The sequence below is a fragment of the Wasmannia auropunctata genome, unplaced genomic scaffold (genome assembly GCF_000956235.1).
Source record: "Wasmannia auropunctata unplaced genomic scaffold, wasmannia.A_1.0 LD334186.1, whole genome shotgun sequence".
Lineage (NCBI taxonomy): Eukaryota > Metazoa > Arthropoda > Insecta > Hymenoptera > Formicidae > Wasmannia > Wasmannia auropunctata.
In genome coordinates, this window is record NW_012028704.1 from 628293 (window position 1) to 651158 (window position 22866).

The following is a 22866-nucleotide window of genomic DNA, read 5'->3' on the forward strand; positions in this document are numbered from 1 at the left end:
AATAGAAATGACATGGTGGGACATATATATAGAATGTATTTTTATTTGTCTAAACGAGTGATCACCACAGAGCTGAAGAAACTCAGCTTCTGAAGGAAATTATGTAGCATAATTGTGGAATTAAGATTCTTATGAGAACTAGATCGGCCAAGTTCCGAATACAAACGCTCCAGCATCAATTCCGTCAAAGTTGCCAAAGCTTCAAAGTGCTAACGCCAAATCTGCTGGATCGTCTCCCGCAAGTTTAACGCCCTCTTTCCATGTCACCGAATTCGCGGAGTATAGCAAGACACAGACAGAGAGAATAGACAATTTCACTAACGTTTGAATGTACAGTACATCATATTTGTCATCAATATTTCTAGAATATTTTTAGACAGATCAGACCGAAAACGCATTATCTTTTAAAAAAATTTAATATTTCTAATTGAATATTCTTACTGCTTTTCTCTTTAATGGCATATTCATTGGATATACGTATGTAGATAGTAACTTTGAATCGCGATATTGTGAAGACTCCTTCGCGGAAGAGGCTCGAGATGGAGAAAGCGGAAGAAAGATAAAAGAGAGTGCGGCAAGGAGGAAGTCTGAGTAGGACGGCGCCGACACTTCCGCGATTCGTGTAGCGTCAGCCACTCGTCTCCACGCCCGCCCCGGTGAAGAATGGAGTATCGTCGCGACCCTCATCTCTAGGACTCATGTACGGGCGGTACGTAATCAATGTTCGTAGAAAATATCTACTTCGTTAAATTTCATTATATAGGTACAGAAGCATATTTTACGTTTCGCAATAAAGAAGCAATTTTTCGAAAAACTCATTTGCTATGAAAACGCTGTATTTTTTAAATAACTCTCCTTTGAATAAGCTCTTCTTAAAAAAAAAGTCTAGAGTGCATCTTCTTGTTGGATACTTTCGTGGTTGTGGAAACACCGACACAGACAACAAGCTGCTCTTGCTCGGTTCGCCGAGGGACCGTCTCCCGTCATTATAGTAGCTATTACTTTGCCACCGTTGCGCCAATGCCCTCCCGTAATTTAGCCTGTCGCAAGAAGATACATGCCACGCGCCTTTTCGTGATGAGAGTCTCGCCCAAAATTGAACAAAAAGAAATATCGTACGGCTTATTTTCACATTATATTAATCGAACGTCCAGAGAGATGCTGGACAAATTTTTTTCGACATTCCTCGATTGTTACATGCATTATATTTAAATAAAAAACTAAAAACAATCATCATTAATAAAACCGCTGACGAAAGTTTCAAATAAACATTTTTCACCAGTCAGAGAAAAAAAAGTGAGAACGTTTACGCGAGTAACAATGAGTGTGTTTTATACTCTTCTATGTTTCGTTTGAAGCATTTTCCGTTTGCAGATCTTGGCAGGTTTCGGTCATTATTCTTACGCGAAACATTTATTACTGGCAATCATTACGTCGTTCCATTTGCTTAACGGTCTCAATTAACCTATCTTTCACAATTGCTCATTACAATATATTTAGAAACATTTATTGGAATTTTATCGTTATATCAACAGCCAAACAACACTTAATTGCATTTCTTTATACTTCCAATAATTATATATTCTCTCTCTCTCTCTCTCTCTCTCTCTCTCTCTCTCTCTCTCTCTCTCTGTATAGATGATAATATATTATCGGAAAAGTTCGTTTTAAACTCGATAAGGATTGAGAACTTACTGCGGTGAGATTCACGGCGTAACAAAGACTAACGGCATCCGGAAATTCGAACGAAGCGTTTACCGCGCGCCGGCAGTAACCGTTAATTAAACGTAACCATTGGATTCGCGCGATGAATCCAAGTCGGCAGTGGTAGCGCGAGGCATACGGTGTAACTTTGGAAACGCGGTAACGAGGTAATCCACACATCCTGCACATCCACGGGGATCGCGGTGATGCTATAACACCCTCCGATCTGCAAACTCATTCCGTAACGGCGGTATCTCAATTATGATCTCGATTATTATAATTCTTGTACCTGTAGGAGAGACGAACGCGTTAACTGCGAGCAAACTTGGTACAATTAATTTTGCAACGTATAAGTAATATATTGAAAACTATCGCCGCAATAATAAACCGAGAGCGTTCGCATTATTCGTTCGGTTCGATCATGATTAAAACTACGATTAAAATAACTACTTTCATTAAAAATTGTTATTTTCTCCTAAATAATCTTGTCTGCTCAATTATAACTGAAGGTTTAGTTCGAATCACAATTTGTAAACTTGTAAGCAGAAGAGACAAGGAGATTTGCGAAATTCCAATGTTTTATCAATTCAGAAAATATACATATATGATTGTCAAATGTTCAAGAGAAGGAAATTAATCTCAAATTGAAATCAGTCGAAAAATATTATTAAATTTTGACTCAATTATTGACTCTTGATGCCTAATAACAATTAATATATTCATTGAATTAATATAATTTGCTGTATTAATATGTTATACAAAGCTAGTGTATATAGGAAGCATCTCACGAGATATGGAATCTCAGGAAGCATTGCGGCACGGAAATTCCAGCCCTAGACCGAGGAAGAGACGGATTATTCTCATGTTAATTTAAGCTAGACAATCGCGGGGCTCTTGTCACCGTAAGGCGACTATTACTTTGCAATCCTTGGTCATACTACGTGTTGTAGAATAAATGTGTGACACCGAAAAGAGAGACATGCCACCACAGTGGCATACATAACGCTTCATGTGTGATATAAAACAACCACATGAAAGATCCCTCACATTCCCTGTTCTCTTCCTTATCTGACTTAATGGAGAACTGCTAATTGTAAGTGTAGCTTGAAATATCTCGCTCTAGTGCGAGATTTAAGTACTTAATTTAATTAAACGTTTGTAGGCACGATAAAAAATGCAAAAGTACTTATCAACATTATCAATATGTTTCTGCTATTTATAATGTACAAAAATTGAGATTACTTTAATTTAATCATAGGATATTTTTTTTACTTTACAATTTTTAAGAAGAAAGAAATACTATAAACTCTAGACAACATAAAAGGTCACAAAACATGATGGAATTGAATTGCTTACATGTTAATATGACGCTTCAGATTGATGAAATTTTATATAACTTATAATACAGAATCCAATCCAAATTAAAATTTTTTTCAACAAAAATAGCTGGCAAACAATTTATAGCACATGCACACACGGATAATATATTCACAAATCATTTGTCGCATACTTTCATACCTAAGCGTGTAACTTGATTGTCAAGTATTGTTAAAAATTTTATAGAAAAAAATAGAAATATTTTATTTAAAAAGAGTCTAGAATATTAATCTACAAATTAAAATTTAAGATTGTTTGTATTTAGTTTGTAAGTTAGTTATTTACTTATTTATAAGTTGCTATTTTCAAAATGTTTAGAAATTGTTTACTGCTGATTGCTTAAAATGGAACTTGAGGAACATTTCGTTTGCAATCTGTCTATAGTTAAATGACTATCAGTACTCTAATTGAACTTAACACGCGCGCTGACTCACGCCGCGTGTATTTTCGTACTCACGAGGATTAATGGATGGAGTATCGTTCGTCGGCGTTGTTGGTGTCAATTAAAAGCGAGCGTCGCTGTTAATAAGCAAGCGAGACGAAATCAAGCTCGCCGGCCGGGCGAGCGCGTGTCTCGCCCCGTCGGAGCTTGCCGTGTAACTTTGGGAAACGCGCGGTAACGAGGTAATACACACGCCATGCACGTCTATGGAATGTCGCCCGCCTGTAGGGGTGGACTGTAATTCGTATCACCGGCGAGCGTAGTGTGGCGGCTAACTGAGTTAACGTCGGACAGGGCTCGTGTGTACAGGTGTACATACAGGTTGGTCGGAACGCGTTCCGAACCGCAGGAGCCACGCTGTTGTCGACATAGAGCTTTCATAGCGGCGCTTACCCCGGGATACTACTTTGACCCCGTGAGTGCTCGCGTCACGGGAATCGTGCGCGCACCGCTTTACGTCAAAATGCCATACAGAATGTGCTATCGGCAGCTACCTTTCACACACGAATTCTTTAACCCTCTGCAGCGGTAAACCAATTTCTATAAATAAGTCATAGGAGTAAAGTGTCCCGTCCTTATTTTAATTCCAGCTCAGACCGACATAACAATCGACTTATTGTGATATTATTGAGAGAAAATTAATATAAAAGATTATTGCAAAAAAAAATACTGCGTCGAATCGCACGAAACGTTAATGAAATAGTTTTGAAGAACAGTGACAAAGCTTGCAATTAAGTATTTCGAAATACTGCAAATGCCTCGCAGTGAAAACAAGTAAGATATTATTCATATTCGAACAACGAATGATATTTTTTCGTTTCATATTTTTACTTAAAATGTTTTTGCTTCTACCTGGCGAGCATTTGCTTCGCTTTGTTCACGCGGGCCATCGTACGCTGAACATGCAGCAAAATGCAACAAATGATACCGAGGGTATGCGCGCGCGAGGGGTCTAGCGGATTCTCGCGTTACTATAGCCCGGTTTTTAACAAACGGACGTCTGTTTCGGATAAAATCTCTTGCGCGCGTTGATTCACCTCTCCGGAAACCTGCCGGCGCGGCGCGCACCGTACATACACGAACGCAATATATCGATCAACAGCATACGGCACGGGCGTTTACGCGGGAATTTTTGCGAGAGATTTCGCTTTCTCTCTCTCTCTCTCTCTCTCTCTCTCTCTCTCTCTCTCTCTCGGTTGGAAACGTCCATTCCTTGGAGCGTTACCGCGACCGCAGATCTGGAAGCTCCAATTCCTACCTAACGTTGTGTGCTCCGTTGCACTGGGAACGTCGAAGTTTATACGCGATCGACAGATATTTATTGGGCACCGAGCGCGAGCGCAGGGCGTACAACACACTTGTACTCGTGGGAACCGACCGTTTGGAACCCACGTCCGAAACCGCCAACTACGCTGCTATCGCCGAAGGGCCAAGTCCGGGCCAAGTTACAGCTGCGGCACAACGGCACTGCATCGTGATATTACGAGTACACGCAACCGCGATTTCAGCTTTTTTTCCCCCAAAAAAAACTGAGCATGAGTTTCCTTGTCGCGCGCTCGTGCTCGCGAACCTGTTTCGGTGGGATATTATTTCGGTTTGTGGACGCGTGTTGTTTTCATGTCGCACGACGGCGAATATGTTACTTATGTTCCTATGCTCGGATCGTATGTTACGTAAATATTTCTTTTCGTCGAGTTACACAAACGAGAATATTATTTCATTTAAAATATCATCCATACGAAATATATTACAAAATTACTTTGCTGTAACCTAGATTGCAAAATTATTAAAATAACGATATTCAACGTACATATCATTTAATTTATTCTTGATATTAGAAAAATTTAATACCGAAAATGCCGAATAATTACTTATTTTGAATGTTGAAAGTATAACGCTTTTATACATATAATACTCAAATAAGTACATATATACATATGTATATAGAACGTACACATCATACGTGACATTTTTTAGTATTTTAGGTATATTTAATATATAATATTTTAATGTATCTACATAAAAATTAGCTTTTTCTAATGTTTCTTAATTCAATCTTTTAAATCATGTACGACAAAACTGAAAAATGTGCATGACAAACATGCAACATAGTCATATAAAATAAAGTATTTCACATTTAAATGACTTCAGAAATTACAGATCCGCTTCATGTTTATTGCAGCCGCTACTGCAGGTCGAACGAAATATTTTCCTGAATTTCATTGGGTACTTGCACTGAGTACTCGAGGTATTCCTATTCAGCCCGCCCATTTTAGATCGTACTTGGATTGAAACGACAGTGCGGTTCGAACTCCCACATGGCTTTGCCAGTGGATCCAGCGACAACTGTCGTCATTCGAGATTTCGAAGTCTCGTTTAAAACGGGGCGAAACTTATGCTGTTCGGGCGGCTCACGATAATAGCCACTAGTCGATCCTTCGTTCTCGTCGCAACGACCCAGATTCGTTTGCAACCAGACGGCCATGATATGCGGCAACCGCATGCACCGTGCAGAATTCTATCAGACGATCAATATTTATTGTCAATCAAAGTTTTGACAATCATTCAATGCACGGAGCGTACCGAGCATCGCATACTTCCTCACGACTACAAATTCTAGCGATTTTCGGTGAAATTAGAGAGAATGCCGCTTTTTCTAGTGTCGAGGCAATGATAATAAAACTTTAAATAATAAATGGTTGAAAACTGATAAGATTTTGACCAAAAATAAGCTGTAACAATATAAACGATACAAATACAATAATTGATTTCATAAATTAAATTAAATTTAATGTTTGTTTAATTTTTTTTAATCTTAAGGAAAAATAATTTTCCTATGCATGATTTACGTATGCTAATACTCCATATATTTGAGATTAGTATCGACAATTCATTTAATAATTTTTATCCATTCTTAGAGGGTGCCCCGCGCGCGTCAGTTAAAAATAGAGAAAGTTTCGCTTAAAATAGTAAAATGATCATCCGTCCTCACTCTTTCTTATGGAAGCGACATTTTCCGAAGTGCAGGAGTCTGTACCTTCCTGCCAATACTTTGCCAAGAAGCACAACGTTGTCGAGAAGTGCACGGTGGGATATATAGATCTCTCTAGACGGCTCGATAAGAACCGGAGATAAGTCGCCGGCCGACAAGAATTTTATTCCCAGACGTATATATTCTCCAGGATTCCACTCCGTAAAGGAACGAAACGCCATGTTAAATATAGGGTCTATACTATTTTAATGCAATCGATGAATGACTGCGACTTTCATGACGAATTCTTTGTCTAATTGTAAGAGCGGAGATGAGATTTACATCGCGTAAAAATAGATCAGCAAAAGAAATTACCTTTTTTTCGTGTGGCTTTATTACTATTTCAAATAAAAATCTCTAAAATACTCATTCTAACAATTTCAAAAAAAAAAATATTGATCTCTTTATATTGATCTTCTATTGAAAAATAAGTATTTTCTTAAATAATGTATGCTTATAGGTATATGACTCTATTAATTATATTTATTGTTAATTCATAAAAATTATTATTCTCCATATATGCACGTTATTTACTTGTAGCAGAGAAAATTAAATATATTAAAATAGTAAAAAATGAATGACACGTCATGATAAAAAAAATTTCTATAGAATAAAGCGATAAAAGAATAAACAGTGTCCATTTTTTCGTTTTATCGTTTCGAGATTACTTGCAATATTGGACCCAGACTGACATTTATGTCTTATTCAGAACTTTTTACTCCATTTCTGTCCAGCATGATAAAAAAAATATCAAGTATCTTTATAATCTTTATATATCACACAAAATTATATGCAATAATATACAAACGATAAATCTAATATGCAGACGCACACTAAAAAATATACAACTTTAAGTTTAAACAGAATGCTAGATACACGTATCGCTATCGAGTCAGTTTTAGAGATTCTGGAGAAGGTTCTTACATCGACCATACGTTTTCGCCTATCAATACGAAATAGTGCGATCTTTCGGTCGTTGATCGCTCGGGCCAATCGTTCCGCGAAATTAAACCAAATCCAGCAAACGCGAGCGAGCAATCGAGAGATTCGTTGCATCACGGCCCACGGGTGCGAATCACCTTCTTTTAGGGAGGTGCGAAGACGGGGGTGGCACTCTGCGCCGTAATGTCCTGCGCAAGGATTTGCGACAGAAGGAAGTACGTGGCGTCCTTCTGCACGTTTCCGACGACGAGAGTAGCAACGTGCAATTTCACAGCCGTCGCATCGCAGACGCGAACACGAGATGCATTCTTTCGTGGTGCAGCATCGCGCTGTGCTCTCTGCGTCGCGGCGCGGCGGCTTGAAAAGCGCACGGAACGCCGAAATTGGAAACTAAAATTGGAATTCGTCCTATCGCATTCTCCCTGTCTTTTTCGTCGCCATTTACGCTTCTATTTTTTTTCCAACTAGTTAACTATCGATGTTTTTTTCGATCTCCTCCGAAATTCTACTATTCGCGCATTGTTTTGTATTAAAACAGAGTGTATGAGAAGTGACCTGGGAGTCCTAGAATCACCGAGCATTTCCACTAAGCCGTTGTTATCGTTTCGGTATTGATACAATATCAATATTAGTGCAGTGAATGTTTCCGCCAATATTGCAAGATTTTAGTATTGCGATAGTACCGCGAATCAACGCTAATTTGATATTATACCTACTATATACCAAGCCTTGGACTGTTATCATTCCAATATTGTATCAATGATATTAATGCGCCAATATACATTGTTAATACTTACTCAACACCAAAGCAATATCTATACTAAAACTTGTAATAAATTTCTACATTAAATAATATTCAAGCGATATTAAAGGATCTTTTCGTTAAAATTTTCTAAACAACTTTTTCACAAAATCTTTGAATTTATAATTTTGCAAGTATACTATATGTCAAAAATATATTTTTGACATATTATTTTGTAATAAAATTTTTTCAAATTTAACCACAGTTTTAACTTTGTAGCAGTAACGTTTCAATCAAAGTTGTTTAATTTTTGAGTTTTACACAACTAGAGTTTTTTTTCCTGTCCCATCTTCGCATCGTTTTGAAACGGCAATATTGAAAACTGAACAAAATTTTTACTATCGGCTTATTTGCCGCGCGTTTTTTTATGCTTTTCTCAATGTTTTTCTTTTGTCTATCCATGAACAAAATAATAAAAACTATATCACGTCTACATATATACGGGCAAGAACTATATTTTCCCACAGCCTCAAAATGTCGACGTGAGCACGTAACAAATAATAAATTTATTGTTTTAGATGCATCATCCTTGCATGTGATAAATCGAATACTCACGTACGCGGCACGCATTAGCCCGCATGCATGCCACAAATCGGCATTTTACAAGTCGATTAAGCGCGCGGTTTTGATACATCTGGCCAAGCCGTGGTGAGATTGGTCTCACAATATGTACAAACCTATATCAACTACTATAACTAACACTCTATAGAAACATTTGTTAAAAGAATTAGGTAAAATATTGTATAAATCACTTCTTCTAATAACAGTATGCTAAAATATTTCATCGATATCTTCATTCTATTTTATCGAGTAAATTGCAATTTTATCGAGAATAACAATTTATATATAAAAATGTAAAATGTATACGTATATATGATTTATTATACACAGGGTGTTCCGAAATTCGCAAATCAATATATTATAGCAAGAAAGTCTTCGAAAAATTAAGTAAAAAAGTTATTTGTAAATTTTTATTTTAAGCAGTAATTTTAAATAATTTTTGAGATATAAGAGTTTAAATTTAGTCAATTATAGATTAGTACGCGCGTGAAATACGCGACCAACAGTATCGACTAACAATATCGACGTGCTCACGGACATATTTCCGTTTAATCGTAATTTATATAATTGCCTAAATTTAAACCTTTATATCCCAAAAACTACTGTTTAATAAAAATTTACAAATAATTTTTTTACTTAATTTTTCGAAGACTTTCTTGCTATGATATTTTAATTTGCAAATTTCAGGACACAAAATATATATATATATAAATATATAATAAATCATATATATATATACATTTTACATTTATTCTAAAATTCTCTACTATAGTAGAACATGTAAACATATTGCGTTCGTTGAGGAATTGATTCTTCTGGACATATATATGTTTCAATACTGAGAAACGATTTCTTTATCGAAAATTTAACTTGAATTTATTGTATTCGTACAAATGTTAGATGATTTCTTAAAAACATAAGGCTATAATATATAGATTCTCATAAATCATAGCAATATTTATTCAATAAATGGCATAAAAAGTGGCCAACAATCCAATACACCGTGTCGCCATTCGTCGAATCGGCTATGGGAATCGGTCCAACTATGGAAGAGATCGATTTCAAATAAAGATAGAAAAGAAAACTGTATCGTTGTTATATTCGACTTTCTATTTCCACACATTCGGTTAGGTATCGCCACGTTCACATAACCGAAGGTTTCATCGCAAGTTCAAAGAGTTTTCTTCAGACCGCTCGCTCTTATCAGACTCTTAGACGAACGAAATTGGACATAACGGAAAGGACTTGTCGCGTTGGAAGATAACGAAGAGGCGAAGTGTTTTACGAGACCGACTATAAAGATAAAAAGAAAAAAAGTACAAATAAGATTTCTCAAATTTTGATAAAATAATTTGAAATAAAACTTTTGATTCACTATAAAAGAAAATAAAATATAAATTTAATATATATCTTAATACTAATAAATTTAATACACTTCTTTAATGACAAGAGATACAAGAGATAAAAAAATATTTGAAATATCGTTAAGAATAATTGTGTAAGAAGCATAATATTGATTCTCATCCGCAGCTTCCTAATTCTAGCAAAGAGCAACTTTTGATTCTGTTAAAAAAAAATCGTTTCTTTTAAAAGAAACGAGCAGTCTAGACTGTATTATATAGACCGTTGGAATAAATTTCAGTTTGATTGGATATAAATCGCCATACGGTACATAAATGTAAGTTGACGATGCAGTTGATCGTATAACGAACATATCAGGGTGCGTTAACTGTGATGGGAAAATCTAAACGAAGTCATATTCTCGGCACGTGATGGGGTAATATCAACCGCACGGACGGAATGTCGGTGCGGAGCGGAGGAGCCATCAAGAACACGAGTGGGCGAAAGAGTGGGTGGAATTCGCATAAAGCTGTGGCAGCCGCGCGCTCTGTGCAGGTAGCAATAAAAAGAGAAACGACAAAGCGCATACCCCGCGACGGAACACCTGCTCTCTGCGGCATGTATGGAGATGGGGGGGGAGGGAGGGGGAGAAAAAGATTCGCGTTTCCGATCCGAGAGGAACGGCTCCCCCTTTTAACCCGCGTTCTCACCCATTCCCCTTCACGCGCACACCTCGTTACGACGGTCGATGTAGCCTCTACGAGAGAGAGAAAGAGAGAGAAAAGAGGAGAGGAGAGACCCTCTCCACCACTAGGTTGCCAGGACGACCCATCTCACGCACCTCGAAATCTTAAGAATTGCTACCGCTGAACCTGGACCATGAACGCGTTGTCGGGTAAACGGCCGGTCGATCGAGCTACTCCAATATTTTTCTATATATGCAGGGGATGCCCAGGCATAGCACGTTATCCCCGTCCAGTGTTGGACAAAACATATATTCGATTAACACGGACAATGATTTCACGAATACCTTATACATATATACCTTATATACATATTTATATAACATTCCTCTCTTTTTCCCTTATGCTAATGTATTTTCTGTAAAAATGTTATTTCTAATCGCATATAACGTATATTTATTTATACATTAATAAATATATTAAAAATTAAAATATTTGTTACCAAAATATATTTTGAACAATATTATAATGTCGTTCTAATTCATTTGTACCCTCGTAGCTTTAATTTTGCGTTATAAATAACAAAAATCAAAACTTTTTGATTCATGTCCATAAATTTAAAAAGTTTGTTATATCATTATATTTATTATTATTATAGATATGTACAAATGCATTAAATTTTCGTTATCAAATTATTCTATGCTCATCTTACTCACATCAGTCAACTTTTATCTGACTTCTGACAAATTCAATTTGAGTTGATGACAAATAGATAAAAAATTTTGTCGTTTCTTATTTGATTTTTCACATAAAAACTTTCTAATAGATTTTTAACTGAAGATACAATTATCTAGGTATTCTATTAAATACCAAAAAGTTATAATAATAAAATAAAATGAAATTTTTGCTGAGAAAATATGCAATTGAAGTTAGCTAAGAATTTCCATTTTGGGAAAATACACAATGCATTCTGTATATGCGCAAATTTTATAGGTATTAAAGGAACATGAGCTCGAGGTAAATATGTTTACAGAAATTAAAAATATGCTTAGATCTTACAGTGTGCTAAGATACAACGAATTAAGAGAAGCAACGTCCTAGTTGCTATGTTCCACGATAGCGAAATTAGAAGCATGAAAATGTAGAATATTTTAAAAGAGACATCTCTAAATTAAAAGACATACTTAAGAGTACCTTTGTTGCTTTTAAAGATATATAAAAATAAAAAATGAAATCACATCTTGCTTTAAAAGTTAAAAGTTAATAATAGAAAATGTACAAAAATCAGAAGACTTTATTCTTAACAATATTTCTTTAAAAGTAACAAAAATATTTTCTTTTACACACCTTAATTATTCTGTATATACTCACATTGCCTCTGTGTACAACAGTAAATAAATTTTCAAAAAACTTAAACAACTTTGCGAAAGTAATTTGAAGAGTATTCTAAAGATCAATCGAACAATTGTGTGTAATTATTAGATGATCTATAAAAGCTTGACGTAAAAATGTTTTTAAAAATATTTAAAACATCTTCATTCAACTGTTATAACTGTCGAGATTATTTAAATATGCTTTCGTAGCTTTTCAAAGAAACTTCAATAATGGTGCCCGTAATTCAATTGACATGTTGATAGACGTCGGACAAATTTTAATTATTGTCACCTGTCATGGAATATCGTTGATGGGCTTGCAGAAATTGTCGGTGGAAGTTTATTCGAGAATTCGCGTACATAGAGAAGGCCAACTTGAAACTATTTCGAAATTATTTTCACGCTTCACGGTTCGCTCGCGCCAGCTTTTGAGTTCTAAAGACTTGCGTTCTCTACTTTAACCCAACTAACAGACAGAAACATGCACGCAATTGGCTTCAAAGCTGAAATAGATGAAATCCCGATAATTCTCCAGTACACGAAGGTTTCATGTGCGATTATCACGAAATACCGGCGCAGTGACGATCCGATCGTAAACTTCGCCTCGTACAGGTGAAAGTTAACGCGTCTTATCAGGGAGATAAGCGCAACAAAGCTAACGGCGCAACGCCACATGCCTTTGGGCTGTAGTATGTACCTTACCTCTTGACAGTCATGAGAAAATGAGGGGAGGAAGACAGTGCAGCGGTGCACGAGTGAAATAAGAGTGTCGTGTACCTGCTTCGAGAGTAGATCTTTGTTAAACTTTAAGTAACGGAGAGCCTGGTGAATTTTATTTGACACTTGATGAATGTGCCCGTGCCACGGAAGGGTAATGAGAATTCCGGGATCGCGCGCGCACGGAAGTCAAGTATGAAATATCCTCGGTAAGAATAATGAAATAACCGACGCGCTGTATTAGTGACGTGTATACGTTAACGCGACAATGCGACATTCTCGAAAATATGCAGGACAATGCCGGATAATCGCCGGATATAAGATTAACCATCTGTAGCGTAGTAAATTTAAATGACATCCAGGGTGCAATATTCCTAATTACAATCTCATTAATATCACAGATTAATCTCGTTATAAAAGGTGTTTATGTTGCAATAAAATAAAATTTTCATTCAAAAAACCGTTTAAATCGAATGTTAATTTTTTTGTTTAATACGAGACAATATTACAAGATTATGGGAGATTTATGCACAATTCCTTTCTAAACAATTTTCTTAATTATATTCAAAGATGTTCAAAGGTATAACCATGTTTTTCGTCTTAAATTAAAAATTCCATTTTCATTTCACGCGTCACGTAGTGAACCGTGTAAAATAACAAGAAGACACAACCGTACATTACTTTGAAATTGTAACATCCAATTAATATAATGCAGTTTTTGCAATAATATTTCACAATATAACACGCCCTGTTAGATGGCAAAAAAATAGATGTACGAGTATATACGACAGCTTTAGAAATACACTATACGTTATGTCATATGGGCGTATTAACTAATTCACATAACATTATCAAACAATGTTATTTACGTACATGAACTGACTGCATCATTCGTATCGACAGAATAATGAAAAGAGTGTTGGCAGAATAGAGACGTCATTCCCCGATATAGTTGGTAAAGTACTCGTATAAACTGACCGAGAGATGCATCAAATAATAGCGTTGTTAGCGTGCGCGCATATATGATGTCCCTTTTGAGTGTACGATTCCTCGATTATTTCGCTGTTTGAGTTTAATGTGGAATATCATATATACACAAAGTTCTTACTCAATTTGTTTGCGAAATATTATCGACTATTACGTAAGTGAAATGCTAGAAGAGTTTATGAATATTAAATCTGTAGACAATTTTCTTTCAAAAGATTTTTTTAAATACCTATACAAATTTGTTCAATAGAAGCGTGGAATTAATTACGATACATAGATTTGTTTATATCATCCTAATACACTTTCCAATGATATATATAATTTATGTAATTACTGTTTCTTCTATAATATTTAACGATTTTACAATGATTACTAAATTTATCACTGAAAACGTTGCAATATTATATTTATCTACTTTAAAACTAAAACTTTCCAATTAGACATTATATGAAAAAGAAATTATATATTTCAATAACAACTCGTGTCGATTCGTAATATCTACGATATACGAAACGTGACGTGATGAAAATGGAGACAAGAAACTAAACTTAATAATGTACTGCGTACGCGCAAGCACGAAGAATGGAGATACCGTGGCAACGAGATACGATGATATATGCAGTATGATTGATTCGCTATATATCGAGTTGGCATGAATGAGAGAATTAATCTGACTGAATTTAACACAAGAAAATAAAGATTACAACGAGACGATTATAGGACGAAATAAAGCGATTTCTCAGAAATGCGATATTTCTTGTCGACGTTGAGATGCGACGCGGCGCCGCCGCGCGCGCCGTCTCTCATCTCACACAACAAGTCTCAGCTTATCGTGCAGCAATGTAAGACACAACTACGAACGACGACGACGACGACGTACGCAGCCTCCGCTTATCCGCCCTCGAGTGATGAGAATGAACTTGAATGATTCTCAAGCGAGAGAGGCGAAAGAAGCGTGGGATATCGCGTTGCACTTCTTTGCGAAATCCGACTTGCGAAGCATTCCGGACCCGCGATACGCTCGATTTCCTCGTAAATTCCGCGGGATTATTGTATGCGGAAGGTATCGTCGATCGACCGAGCGTAATGTTTTTCTTTGTTACGACAACCGATAAAATGTATCGGAAAAATAATGTCTGATTGTATTTTCTCGCGTTTGGATGCAGATGGGTGCGTTCCCGTCGGTTTGCATTCGGCGTTGCGCTCCATAAATCGCGCGCTAAGTTAAAACTTGGGCCGCCCTTTGGAAAAGCTGTAAAAGTTTTATATATTTTTTTTATGGTAATATATAAATGTATTCTCTCATTTAAAAAATGACATGAGTGAAAAGTATAAAATCTTAAAGAAGAACTTTAAAAACGCATAACGCAATTATCAATTTCTAACCTGTATATTATACAATGTACATATACTATTTATTTCGTTTTTTTTCACTTTTATTTATCTTCTACCTTATCTAATACCATTTTCTGAGCAAAACTTACGTGACAAAATGACAATTGGTATTACAATTTTTTTGATAACTTGTCCTTTTTTCCTGATATTTTTATATCTCTCCATGCACGTCTTTCTAATTAAATTTTTATTATTGTCGATAAAAATACAAAAAGAAAACAATTTTATACATAAATATATCAACTCTTACATATATTGCACTCTTGGATATTTTTTTCGAATAAAAGATAATTATTGTATGTATTAACCGATTGTTCGCGAAAAATTAAACTGGCCAACGCAATGACGCAGCGTTAGACCGGTAGTACCTCCCCAAAGGATTAAATCACTTCCCACCGCGACGGGATACGAAGCGGCCGTGAGACATGAACACGTAACGGGCATTACCCGGCGTCGTTCACAAGGATTCCACGAGAGAAAGCGATGGAGAGGCTCGCGCGCGATGGACGCGATCGCACTTCTCCGGCCTGAACTGAACGTGCATGCGTGATGTGTTTCAATCAATCAGAACTACAAAAAAAACTGCAACGTCGTGTCGTGGAATGGATGTACGTGCTCGACGAAACCTATCGTCGAAAGCTATATCTCATCGAGACCACCGATGTGACGGAAACGGCGATCTATCTACTGATACTGTCACCGTCATCTAGTCTTCCCCTATACATAAACGCTCGCGAGTTATTATGTCAGATCGTTCCTCAATTTACGAAAGGAGAGAACGTTCCGTATAAGTACCTACAAGTGCAAAGTTTCTGTTAACTTTAACTTCCTTAACTCTAGAGCAGCGTTTACCCACGTCACGCCACGGTAGTACACGTAGAAAATGATAACATTTATATGGCACATTTAGGAAAACACGAAGGAAAAAACGTTTGGAAGCGTTTATCTGAAGACCTGGGTAAAAAAACCGATTACATTCTCCTTATATTAGTTACATAAATAGTGTCTAATTGTGAGTATAATTTCAGTATATCTTCTAATAATTATAAAATATGATATAGAATATGATTTGAAAAGATATATCTATTTCGATATAATTCATGTTATATTTAAAATCTTTTTCGCATTTCTATTATTATTTTATTATAATTGTGGATATATTAATATAAATACTATAGTGTCACAGTAAAAATAACCAAATTCATTTCCCTTACAGAGATATAATTTTATATTAACGTGTCATTAATGTTAAGTGTATCTCTAATAATACACAAAAACAATTGGAATAAGAAGCATTATACATCTATACACAGACGTAAAAATAAACCACATATCATTAAATCAACATATTAAATTATATTAAATTAATAAAATTTATACATAAAATTTATACACAAACGTTAAAAAGCCTAATTCCTTTGCAAGCAGAGTTACTAATATTTCGCGTAATATCACAGTAACATTAGACGCAATAGTTTTATTTGGCTTACAAAACACTGTTGAAACTCGATGAAGCGAGGTTTTCAATAACTCTTCATATTTCCCCCGGGGTTGCCGCGTGTGAATACGAGAGATAGCTGACAATGAAAGTCGGAGATATTACACGAGGGATGGGGTGGAATTAATTTAACACTGCAACAACCGTGAGTTTAAAATCCCAGCGGCCTCGATTGTTCGTCAAAGATCGTTCGGAACTATAAATTCGATAAAATGCTGCGACTTTTTCATTACAAAAAATTATTTTATACAATTAACATAATCCGATACATCTCGGAAACATTCGATAACAACAAAATTAATAAAACTCAAAAAAGAAAGTTTTTATAAAAAATCTACAATGAAACAAAACATTGATTTTGAAAACCATGCAGATACTACACGCGAAGAACAAAGGAATTTAATTGTAAATTGTCAAAAATTAAACATCAGAAGTACACACATTAAGAGCTTTAACTCTTTAATTGTCCCCCAAACGATATGGTTTGTGCATGCAAAATATTCTGGAGGATGGAAACAGATTTCGCGGGACATTGCTTTAGTCAGTTAGTTATTATACAATCAACGTTTGTATTATATCTATTTTTTTAACGCTATATAAAAACAGAAAAGCACCACCTATTCTTATCTAACATTTTTCTTTTTTTTGAGAAATTTCAAACCTCGAAATTAAATTGCAATAAAAAACATTGTCCTGTTATATTGCGTTATTCTACAAATTACATTACTAATATTTCCAATGATATGGAATCGAAATATCAACATGATGGGTCTTATTTTCTTGCAGAAAAATGCAGAAAATAAATTATTTTTCTATTTGGACTCTTTCTCTCTTTTTCTGTCTGAGATATAAGAGAAAATGCAGTAGCGCTGAACTGCTTGAATTGAAGATACCATACACGAACAGAAGAGACGAGAAACGAAGACTTATATTATATATGTGCCAAACAAGATAGATAGATAGAGAAAGAGAAAGAATAGACAAAAAGGTGTAACACTTGCCGGGAACCAACCTCCCTCCAGAGAGAGGGGGGGGGAGAGAGAGAGAGAGAAATAGAAAGAGAAAACCTGAGATTGTCCGAAGAACAGAACAGGAATAAGGGGCGAGGGACGGAAAAGGAACAAAGAAAAACTTCCCTGATCCCTCTCCTGCACGTCACCGAGAATGCCAGCCATCTGGCATCATGCCGTGATTCCCTGCGACGACTATGAATGCCTGCCGGACTGCGCACAGTGGAATGGCGCCTGCCATTCGAAACTCTATTCTATGGAGTGGCTCTTTGCTGCACCATCATTTTTCCCGTACACGCATCATTGGCGTATTAAATCGTGAATGTTACCGTCAATGAAGTGCTGCGGTCAAGTACAACGTCCATACACAATACTTTACCTACTATATAGAACAATAGATTTTACATGTCTTTTAACATTTTTTTTTATATTTTCATATTGTTATTGTGTTAGGATTTACCAACCCGTTAAGAGTTAGAATAATTGTCTCATTTTCTCAGTCTAAGATATTTTTTATTATTGTTTAATTACTCTATATGTGGATATTAATAATATACTTTTGCTTGTATTTGAAAGTGTATTCACGATCATTTTAAAATATAAAAAAAATTTTAAGGAACCACGACAGTTTTTTTTTATGCGAACCTACATAAATCATCAATTTGTAAAAGTTTTTAAAAATTTGTTATTAAAAGTACATTTATAATAATACATCGACAAAGATTTTGTCTCTTTCTTTTTTAAATTATTAAAAAAATATTATATTGCCGATGTCAAAATTCACAGTACACATATTAATTACGATGTTATCGATATAATAATCGTAAAAAGTATTGTGTAAGGCAATTGAGAAACACTGTTATAAGCGAAGGATGGAATGATCGATCAATGTGATAGTAAATAGTGCTCGTAAAGGACAGTAAGATATAAGTCAAGGATTTTAACGAGAGAATCGTTCGCTACTTCCACGTAATCAAAAGCAGTTTTCCTTTGTTAATCTTTTCATTACATCTTTTGACGATTATTGTGTCTCAGCATTATCGTTGATACAAAAATATTATACATGATAATGCTCAAGTATTTGTTTCGAAAAAAAATATAAATACAATAATTTCAATATCTTTTAAATGTTAAATCGCTTAGAAAATTTTTCTTCGCACAGACGAGAAAAAAGTATCACATACTGTTATACATCAATCGTCTTTAATATCTGGAAAAGCACTCTTATTGTTAGTATATTATATGCATTCTGCCTATGCAATTTTCTTGTAAGACATTGTTTCGCCTTCTCGATACGAAAAATATCAATGCTCGAGACGATAAATCTAAAATTTTTCGTCTGGAAAACGATTCTAGATTTATAAACTTCTACAATAAAATATAAACTTTTTGTTATTAAATTCGGAACGGTTGTTTCAATCACGTATATAAAAATTTATAAAATCCTGAATATCAATTGTATTAGGTAACTGTATTAGGTCAATATATGTAGGTACATATATGTAATACAGTTACTTAATACAATTGATATTCAGGATTTTATAAATTTTTATATACGTGATTAAAACAACCGTTCCGAATTTAATAACAAAAAGTTTTTAGTTTTATTATATATATATATGATACAAATAAAAAACATATCTCTCGAACATGTATTTTGAACATCATTTTTGTATTTTAGTATTATGCGGTTTATGAATCGCATAATACTAAACTTTGTGTAAATAGTATAAAATTGTATAACTTGTATTTATTTTTATTTTATCATAATTGGGGAAACAGTATCTATACAAATTTAAAAAAAAAATAAAAAACTCTAAATATATTAACTTGAATTTATCCGTAAATATATAAATATGTAGAATAAAACGTCTTTAGAAGTTTTGTTCAAATTTCTTGTACTATCTGATTTTAAATAGTGTCGGAAATATATATTTACCCACTCACTTTTCACGATAACGACTGTATAAGTTATGCATAAGCTGAGCTTACGGCAAAAAGCGAAAAATTTTTTTGCATATATGTATATCCAGGGTAAAAGCCGCCGATAGCATCGATATTACAAACTATATATATTTTTATTATTTTTTATACACATATAACCGAAACTTAATATTTTAAGATTAATTGTATTACAACAATTAGAGTCTAATTTTATGATGTGTTTGATTAAAAATGGGTTACGCAAGCGAGAATACTTGTTAATATCCACATTACAATATCATATCATTAACAAGGAAAAAAATACTATGAGTAAAGAAAACTTTTCTGCATAATCACTAAAAAAAGATTACAATCTCCATGCAGTAATTATCCGGTTATAGCTACTCCACTTCCTCAGTAATATAATTTTCTTGTTGCATGTTTTATATCTTTACTTAATAATTTTTATTTCTATTTTTACTTAATATAGTAAATATCTTAATATAGTACATATATATAATTAAGTAAAAATAAAAATTGTAAATATTATTAAATGGAAGTACGAAACATACAACAAATAGTATTACATTACCGAGGACGTAAAACGTTACCGCGGGTAGAAATGGTTATCAAATGGTTATTGTCACGATTAATTAATCGACTACGATATCAGACTTAAAACCTGCCTCCCTCCCTCCCCCCTCCCCTCCTCCGGGAGGTCGCGAGGTGAAGATCAGTAACGGAAGTAAGATCTTTCTTTCGCCTGTTATCGTTTTCTGCCACTCTCTTGAATGAAACGCGTTCAGGACAACGTTAGCGATACGATACGACGCAACACGACGCGCGATGCGACGCGACGCGACGCCACATCACGCACTCACACGCTCGTCGTGTCGCACGTGCTGCATACATAATACGCATCGATGCAGCGAACAAAGCGAAATGCAAGTGTATATCTTCGAATCACGCTGGAGTGCTAAGCTCTGTATATGCATATATGCTTTAGAAAGTATCTGAATTATTGATTCTACAAAAAAAAATTGTGCGAGTATCAATTCTATTTTATGTTACATGCCTGACGAACAGATTGGAAATAAGCAAGGATAATAATAGCGAAGTAAATTAGGTCACGAGATATTTCCTCGTGGGGTCTCCTCACTGCTCTCCCCTCGCAATAATTCAAAGAGATTTTAAAAAGCTATAATTTTTCATACCCCTTAAATATGCAGCAAATGGAAAGTTAAGACTTAACAGCGGATACATTGCATTTATTGTTATATAGTTAATAATTTGTACCTCCTGTCACAACCCGATTCCTATCTATTATTCCTACAAATATCTCTATCTACCAAATGATAATAGATAACAACAGTTGTCTGTTATTGTCCACCTATTGTAGTTCAGGTAATATTATCCTAAATCTGCGTCATTATTGCTATAATTCTTTGCTCGAATTACGTTATTTATCTAAACTGTACAAGTGAAACAATATTTTTTTTCATTTAAGAAATATAAATAACAAATTTTAACATACACTATTCTGCTGCAGCTGTATATCAAGCCAATATATATGGATATATCTAGTTCTTATTTTCCTTATTATTAAATTAAGCTTGAATCTTACTTTAACTTTTTCTTAAATATTTATTGCAATACTATTCATAAAAATATATATGCAGGATATAAATAATGTGTAAATATATGAGTATCAACAACAGGTCGAGCTCCGATCCGGATTCACAAAATTCAAATAACTGCGCGGATCAGTTATCTCTGCGGGTTAAAATGATAATATATGTACTGTACTCTATAGCTTGCCTACGCATAAACGAGCAATGCCGGTGACAACGCTCACAAAAAAAAAAGAGACTCCTCCACTAAGGTATTTTTCACGTTAATGATACGCTCTGTCTTCCATTACGAAAAAATCTCGCTTAAAATTACGATAATTAAAAATCGACATAGTTTCATGTGCTTCAAGTAATCAGTACAGAATCGCGCAAGTTTTGTTATAATTGTCACCCTTACAAGCGCCAATTCTAGTACGTTGTTTCTACGCTATAGATTATCTATATATACGCTATAACAAAGCTACATTTAAAAGATCTAATATCATAAGAATATCAAATAATTATATTCTGATTGAAATAATCAGAATAATTTAAAACAAGATTGCAAAATGCAAGAATCAAATGGTTGAAACGTGGCTACGATGAAAATTTTACTTTTTATACGTAAAAATATATAAAATTTAAATTTTGACAAACATATTACTTGTATTGTTAGGTGAGTTTTAATCTCATCAGAATAATCGGAGTAAGTTGATTGTAAATTGTCAACAGCCAAGCAGAATTAAGATATTACAAAAGATGTTCTCTAAAATAATTATAATCTGCGAACGTCATCAATGACATGTTTTATTACGTATAAACGTAAACAACGTATTTGAATTAGGTCATGTAAATTGCACTTTAACGTATGTGTAATACAGACACGTGTGTCTAACGTACGAAAATCGGATCTGAATCGTAGCTGTTTATAGAATTTCACGGATTAAAAATCTGCATCGTATTATTGTTTACTTTTCAAAAAGTAAATATACCAGTATAATCAGTCAGGAGATCCTAAAATAACGTTTAAATGAAACGAGGAGTTTTTCGGCAGTCTTGTACATAAAAGGTAGAAAGAAAGAAAGAAAGAGAGAAAGAGAGAGAGAGAGAGAGAGAGAGAGGAAAGAGAGAAAGTGAGAGAAAGAAGGAAGAAAAGAAAAAAGATCTACCTCACACATACGGAATTCTGCCTTGCAGTCGTGGGCAGAAAAAAAGAGACACGCAGGAGAGAAACGGCGTACGCATATATGAAACGGAATGGCGAGAAATTAGTGTGCAAGACTTACCGGCAATGGCGACGAACAGGAAGAATATCCACGTATCCATGAGTCTGCCGGTCGAGAAGAAGCCGCCGCCGCCGCCGCCGCCGCCGCCGCCGCTGCTGCTGCTAGCTGGGAAGGTTCGCCTGTCCATCACGCGCCGCGATGCATTGCTGATCTTGACACTCGAGATTACAACACTTCTCCTTCT

General features: G+C 35.0%; 1 protein-coding gene across 1 annotated transcript in view; it reads right to left on the reverse strand.

Moving 5' to 3' along the window:
- LOC105459497 (transmembrane protein 132C) overlaps positions 1-22757 on the reverse strand; it is a 91853-nt gene extending 69096 nt beyond the window's left edge. Inside the window, exon 1 of the mRNA XM_011705595.1 lies at positions 22683-22757. Coding sequence (XP_011703897.1) covers positions 22683-22722 — 40 coding nt within the window. The 5' untranslated portion in view covers positions 22723-22757. The remainder of the gene's footprint in view (positions 1-22682) is intronic.
- Positions 22758-22866: the final 109 nt, after the last annotated feature.